The sequence below is a fragment of the Neolamprologus multifasciatus genome, chromosome 11, assembly GCF_963576455.1.
Source record: "Neolamprologus multifasciatus chromosome 11, fNeoMul1.2, whole genome shotgun sequence".
Classification (NCBI taxonomy): domain Eukaryota; kingdom Metazoa; phylum Chordata; class Actinopteri; order Cichliformes; family Cichlidae; genus Neolamprologus; species Neolamprologus multifasciatus.
In genome coordinates, this window is record NC_140449.1 from 24,489,906 (window position 1) to 24,497,486 (window position 7,581).

The 7,581-nt window shown below is 38.4% G+C and overlaps 1 protein-coding gene across 1 annotated transcript; it reads left to right on the top strand.

The window, feature by feature from the left end:
* Positions 1–2,209: 2,209 nt before the first annotated feature.
* On the top strand, positions 2,210–3,539 carry apoa4b.2 (apolipoprotein A-IV b, tandem duplicate 2). The gene is made up of 4 exons (XM_085177076.1): positions 2,210–2,309; positions 2,399–2,450; positions 2,652–2,802; positions 2,939–3,539. The coding sequence occupies exons 2-4, from the start codon at positions 2,411–2,413 to the stop codon at positions 3,513–3,515; spliced, it is 768 nt and encodes a 255-aa protein (XP_085033202.1). The 5' UTR covers positions 2,210–2,309; positions 2,399–2,410; the 3' UTR covers positions 3,516–3,539.
* The last annotated feature ends 4,042 nt before the right edge of the window (positions 3,540–7,581 follow it).

Sequence of the window (7,581 nt, forward strand, 5' to 3'; positions counted from 1 at the left end):
TTGGTCTTGGCCATGGCGGAGTTTGGAGTCTGACTGGTTGAGGCTGTGGACAGGTGTCTTTTATACAGATGATGAGGTCAAACAGGTGCCATTCATACAGGTAACGAGTGGGGGACAGAAAAGCTTCTTACAGAAGACGTTACAGGTCTGTGAGAGCCAGGGATTTTCCTTGTTTGAGGTGACCAAATACTTATTTTCCACCCTGATTTACGAATAAATTCTTTACAAATCCTACCATGTGAATTCATGGATTTTTTTTTCACATTCTGTCTCTCACAGTTGAAGTGTACCTCTGGTGCAAATTACTGACCTCTGTCATCATTTTAAGTGGGGGAACTTGCACAATCGGTGGCTGACTAAATACTTTTTTGCCCCACTGTAGGTACATTATTTTTTAGCTACTGACATAGTGGTACCTTATTCCTTTGATTGGCATAGATACTAGGGCATGTTAAGTTATTAAAAGAAACTGTTAGAAGAAAGAGTAAGTAAATGTTATTTCCAACTCTCTGGAATGACTTAAAATTTTCATCATAACGACAAGCAATCATTAAGGGTGGAAGCATATCTGACATATTTACATGAAGCACGCTAAAAGCAATTTTCTGTAAATAAGACCTGTGTATGAGATGTATGCATTATGTTGTACATCATGAATTGTCCATAATGAATTGACCCACAGGAAGTAGAAACTGTTTGATAATTGATTTCCTTAATGGAATATTAAGGTAGAGGTTAATAATCTACATTCAGTTATAATACAATATGCCAAATGTCACTATCCATAGTAAAAATGTTTGATTTTCTATAGCTTAGAAAAGTAAGTGACACCTGTGGAAGTAACTATTCTCCCACAGGTAGTTTCAGTTGATGCTGATATTGTTTATATTGTTGGTAAGACCTGAGCCCTATAGGCAGGGATAGCTCAGTAGGTAGAGTGGTGGCCCCATGATCGGAAGGTCGGTGGTTTGAATCCACTGAACTGCTACCCTGAGGTACCCCTGAGCAAGGTACCGTCCCTACACACTGCTCCCTGGGCGCCCAATGGCTGCCCACTGCTTCACAGAGTGAATGGGTTAAATGCAGAAAGGAATTTCCCCATTGGGATCAATAAAGTATACTTTCTTCCTTTCTTTCTATTACTATTATATAACTTGTCTGTGCAGACTTCTAGGTCTGCACAGATAAGACCTAGAAGACAATGACATTGGATTCTATTGTACCTACAGAACTGTCTTAATTCCTCATGGCATATATTCAACTGCTGGAAACATTCCTCTGAGATTCTGGTCCATACTGACATGAAAGCATCACACAGTTTCTCCAGATTTGTTGGTTGTGCTTCCATGATGCAAATCTCATGTTCGACCATATTCAAAAATTGATCTATTGGATTGTTGGACGGAAACGTTAATTTGTACTTTTGTCAGACAATATATTTCAGCTTTATAAATAGTCAAACTGCACTCACAGTACTTTCTAGAGGTACCATTTTCAATAAAAAAAAAATTCTGGTAAAATTGAGATTCAAGTTTCATACACATCCACTTGAGAAAAAGAGAAGAACAACAGGAAAAAATGAAATAATTAATACTCAGGACTCTAAAGTGGTTTCTGGCAATTGGACTATGGCATGTCTGACGTGAAACCGCAGCTACTTTGGCCTTCACAAGCTGACAGTGCTCAAGTCTGCTAACCTTTGGTCAGACTTACACATAGGCCTGCTGAACACTGCCCTGACACAGAAGCAGTGTTGCTGGCAAAATGTAAAACTAAGAGAGACAATAAAATACCTACTGTACACGTAATCAAGTAGGACAACAAAGACATTAAAGCGATAGACTCTATCTGTCTTGGCAGAGGATTATCACTGACTTGGAAAAAACCTATCAGCTAAGTGATTACAGACTAGCCTGTGTGGGTCGGTTGAGGTTAGACTTATGGATTTTGTATCACTCTAACAGTGGTCAATCATCACAATACAGCATTTGAGTAGTTTTTAAATTGAAGACAATAGGTGTTCTTGTTTTTTTCTTGTTTTTTAATGGACAACTCACAAATGATGACTAATGTGTACTTGTGTATATTGGGGTATACGCTCAGTGTGTATTCGTGTCAAAGAGGCGTGCTGCATGGATTATCTGGCACAAGATGTCAGCAAAGATAGCTGAGTGAGGCAAGGTGACAGCAAAGCACTAATGTTTGGACTTTGTGATCATTGCTGTCTGCCTTGCTATATAAGCCTCAGTTCCTCACCAGTTTAATACAAGCACTACCAAGTGGACTTACAGATACACTAACAAACTCAGGTAAGATGGAGAGCTAAAATAAACTTTCTTTGACTGTTAACTGTGTTGTTAACATGCTGTGGTAACTAACTGGTCTTTTCTTGTTACAGTGTCTAAGAGCCATGAAGGTCCTTGCTGTGCTCGTCCTAGCTGTTTTCACTGGTGAGTATAAGAAAAATCATTATTCTACTATAAATTTTGGCTCATGAGAACATATATACATAATTAGCAACTATTCCGCTCATGATAAAGAAAAACGTTGGTGTTCAGTGAATATGACCTGTATAAATGTCAAATCCCAGTGAATATACAAAGCTGAAATATCTGCACTACTCTGAATTTATTCATGTCTCCATTAAACAGGCTGCAATGCCAACCTTTTTTATGCTGATGCACCCAAGCCACAGCTGGAGGTGGTGACTGATGCCTTCTGGGATTATGTTGCCAAAGCTACACAGACAGCTGAAGAAACCGTGAAGATGATTAGATCATCTCAGTTCGGACAGGATGTCAGGTAGATCATACAAAACTTGCTAATTATGTTAACAGACAACAAATTATAGTATTGCCTAAAATATTCAGGATAAGCTAGAAATATAACTGCGCTGCCTTGTATTCACTATCTTTTTTTTCTTATTATTTTAATCTAGTGCCCGCCTGACAGAAAGTGTTGATGCTGCCAACAAGTATGCCGTCACCCTCCAGGAGCAGCTTCCACCTACAGCCCAGGACCTGATCACCAAAGTCACAACAGAGGCTGATGTGTTGAGAGATCGTGTGATCCAAGAGCTGAGCACAGTCAGAGAGAGGCTCGAGCCTTACACTGACAACATTCAGACACAGGTCCAGCAGAAGGTTGAGCAGCTCAAACAAGAGTTGGTTACTTATGCAGATTCCCTGGACTCTGAGGCCCTGAGGACCACCCTGACGCAGAAGAGCGAAGAGCTAAAGACCAGCCTGGAGCAGAGCATGAAAGACCTGCAGACTCAGCTTGGTCCCTACACTGATGACCTGAAGCTGAAGGTGGACCAGCATCTGCAAGACTTCAAGGAGAAAGTGGCCCCCTTGACTGAGCGGGTGCAGAGTCAGATTGCACAGAGAGCCCAGCAGGTGAAAGAAATGGCCACCCCCTACGTTGATGAGCTGAGGGAAAGGCTGGACCCATATGCTCAGGACCTCCAGTCTCGTCTCACCTCCCTTTATGAATCCTTTGTTAAAGCCAATTAAGTTAACATCCACCTCACATGAAACGTGCATCTAAAGTGCATCTAAAGAATTCCAAATACCAAGGACATGTTCCTGGTATCTGGAATTTAAAAAAAAACCCAGATGTTGTATGATATATTTACAGTTTTAAAAAAAGTTGATACATACAAAGAATATGTGTTGGTCTGTGACCACAAACAGTTTTCATGTTGTAGAAAATAAAGTGAAAGCAAAACTATAATTTCTGAGCGTGTTGTCTTATTTGAGTCAAGGTGATGTTAGATAAGTGTGGGTACCTGGAAAATATATTTCTTTAATATTTAACACAAGAAGTAACTAGACAAAATTTAAAAAAAAAAGATTTGTATCATGACCTAAGAGATTTACGGTTTGTTCATGTTAGTTGGCTTTAAAAGCACTTTTTCTCAGGACTGGTGATTTGATGACTCATTAATAGCTATTATAGAAATTTTTTCATGCTATAAAGTACATAGATCTGTATGAGGTTTTACTTGTAGATTTGGGCTACTTGGACAGCTGGAAGGAAACTTGTACATTGTCATTTAGCAAAAATCACTGGTTAAGCTTTCTTGTTTGTTCAGTGGCTGCTTGCAAAGGTTTGGCCCCCCGGCACACCCCTGTTAGATAAAATTGTGGGTATTGGACAGGGCATGTTCAGGTTTGTTTCTGCAAGTCTGGAAGTTCATAAACATCTCCAGCTCCCACTTTGTTTTCGCTTTTGTGCCTCCATCCCCGCTGCCAGATTGCTCCCACGCTGCCTTACCCAGTGGCAAACAACATTCCTCTGCTCTGCCCCAAGCTGTCACAGACTCTCCACAATGTTAACTCTCCAAGATCAGCTTAAAGTTTACAATATTATTCTTACTATTATTAAAACATAATATCTTGGTTTAAGAAAAACTGTATGACAATGGAAGAAAAAAATAGGAGAAAACAAAAAAATGTTTTGAGCTCCTGGCTCACTTTTAATTTTGTTCACTTTGACACAGAATTCGGTTGAAAAAAAAATACAACATAGACAAAAAAAAGCTGTGTCATTCTGGAAAGCACATGCTGGTACATTTCACATGAAGTGCTCTCAGAATTAAATATGAGGCGGGGTTAACCCCTCTCTGAAGAACTGCACTGGCAAATTGTTCAAAAGTGCAAGAATGACTTTTCTCGGTGTAAAGCTCCAAGAATTACTTCAATAACTAATATATTTAATCAGTAGAGGTAATTAGTGATTGGCAGTATGAAAGTATGAAAATGTAATTATCTTTCTGGTGATAAATAAACAAATAAATAAATAAACCTATTTCCCAATAATATCAACTGACTTTGTTGGTGACCAAGGATGAACATGTTGCTGTATGATCTCTGTTGCTGGATCCACATGTAAGGCTTTATTAATTTAACCTGAAACACTGAATGCAATGTTGGCTTTCACTCTCAGAAGTCTGCCGTGTAACTTTTGGTTATGGAAATTCTGCTGTTGCAAGCATTTTATTCGAGTCAGCAAAGCTATACACACACACACACACACACACACACACACACATATATATATATATATATATATATATATATATATATATATATATATATATATATATGCATGCATGCTACAGTCATGCCACTCCCCCTATCAGGGATTCAAACCACAGATGTTGAGGTTGTGTGGGTTGTGTGGTTTTATAGCTTTTAACGTGAAAACAGGCATTAACTACAGTAACCTCACTGACTCATCTAAACAGATGACTGCCTATTTAATGGAGTGAGATCATCCCAACCAAAAAGTCAAATTCCTTAAACTTTATTCAAGTGAACAACATCAGGGTTACTTTTGTTCAAACTTCTGTTGCTGTGAAGCAAAAAAGGAGAAGCTGTTACAGTCTGGATGACTGTGCCAGATGTTTTATTATATTACCTCATAGTTCCTCTTGTTTCTCTCTCTTTCACTTCTCCGTCTGTCTTGTTGATCTTTGTCCTGATGGCATGGCAAAGTTAGAATGAGACTGAGTTCCTGCAGTCTGGCCACTTGTTACACGCATGGTCAAGATGGTCTATTTTTTTCTGCAAGAATAGTCACAAAGCCTCTTGTCTGTATTTGTAATCACCAAGATGAAAATGAGTCTTAGTAGCTAATGTTGGAGACTGTTGCATACAAACTGTTGAACATGCTCCTCATGGAAATAAGATCCCAAATGTTGCATGACAATGTTTTTGGTAGTAAATTGTAATTTCTTTGTGTTTGAACAAATGAACTGTAGTTGAACATACAGTATTTTAGCTTGTGACTCCTGCAGTGACATACACTATACCCGTTTTTGTCTTGGAATAAGGATCGAAAGGTCTTTATTTTAGCACAGCTGTACCTAAACATTCTGAGTTTAACTGAAAAAAATAAATAAATCCCATTTTCATGACTTCTTTCCTCTCATTGTTCTCCCCTTTTAAGGAGAACAAAGGATTTTTCAAATACCTCTATACAGACTGACCTCCTTGGGTTATCATATTGTAATGTTATCACATAAACATGTTAATTACCTGACCAAACCCATTTGAACTTTGGCCCTAATTACAAAAGAGAAAAACCAATTGGGCTGACAACAAAAAAAACAAGGCCCGAAGGGCAAATGTCATTAGGCCTATACGTGGGCAAGAGTGAACTCAGCCTGAAATTGTTAGGCAGAAATATGTGATTTTTATCAAATGTAACAATAATAATTCACAGTCAATGCAACAACAAACCTTTAAAGCTTTTAAAGTAATGTAAATGCAGGAAAAATATGCACAATGTCCCATGACTGTCCTGTCCTGCTGCTAAACAAATATTTGGTGTTTAACAAGCAGGGGTAAGTAACTTCTTTCTACACCAAACTTCCTCTGACTTACACCAGTTTCAAAATCCTGGAAATTTTCAGAATACGATTGGTTGTGAAAGCCTTCAACATAAAACCCATGTTTTATTTTTTCCTCTGTCACATCTGTATAATTTAGATCTTTTGCTCAATATGTTCACTTTGTTCATTGGATTTATTACCTGTAATCCTTCTTTTGTACAGCGGGCATGTTGAGGGTTACCTAATGTGTCCCCGAGTCTGAACATGCTCATCATGTTGGGGTAACGCCTTCTGGCACTTACTGGATATTTGTTTTATTTTATGTCTGCACAAGAGAAAAAAAGATTTAGAAACTAGAAAGTGGAAAATACAAGGAGGTACATATGATATGCAAACAGTAAAACCACTCATACTATGTTCGGTTGAATGTGAGAGCAGGATTGTCATGCAAATGTGCCATGTGTTTGAGGGGGTTGCATGTCTATGTGGGGTGAAAAGGTGAGGTGACAATACTGTCTGTGTATTTAGATTGAAATGCATCTGTGAAAGGCTGCTTTACATCCTGGAGCCGAAACAGGAGGATTTGTATTCAGGGAGCACATGGTGATAACATCAAAGAAATCATGCAAAGTTGTGAACAGCCTCCTAAGTTATTCAAGCATCTGTAACAAACCAACAATGAGCACTAGGGGGGGGGGGGGGGGGGTGGGACTATTTGCCAAATGGCAATACTGCAATAAAAAGGAAAAAATACAGGAAAACACAGGAAAACACACAAGGGATTTGCGAAATAAACACCAATGACACTATCGAAAACTTTTCATGCGTGTTTCTGCATGCTCACAAACGGTTTAATTATTTTGGCAACTGTTCAAAACAATTTAAAACGTATGAGTAGGCTACTTAAGATCTTTTTGATACATTATGTAGGTTATGGCTTTATTTGTATTTCATTTTGCACTAATAATCTATACGTCAATAAGGGCATTAAATCTCTGACGGAGAAACTTTTATTCTAAAGTTTTTATTTTTTACTTCTTTAGATACTGCTTTTGCTAATAAATTTAAGAATAAAAACGTGAAAACTGAATAATGTGACGAATATTTGTCGTTGCGTTAAACGTGGAACTTTTACCCCGTTTGTTCTCGTGACAACCAGATTGCTCAATCCCCCCCTCCAACAAAGCACACCGTTTAGGTTTCGGTGGCACGTTAGGCAGAAGAAAACATGATTATCTGCA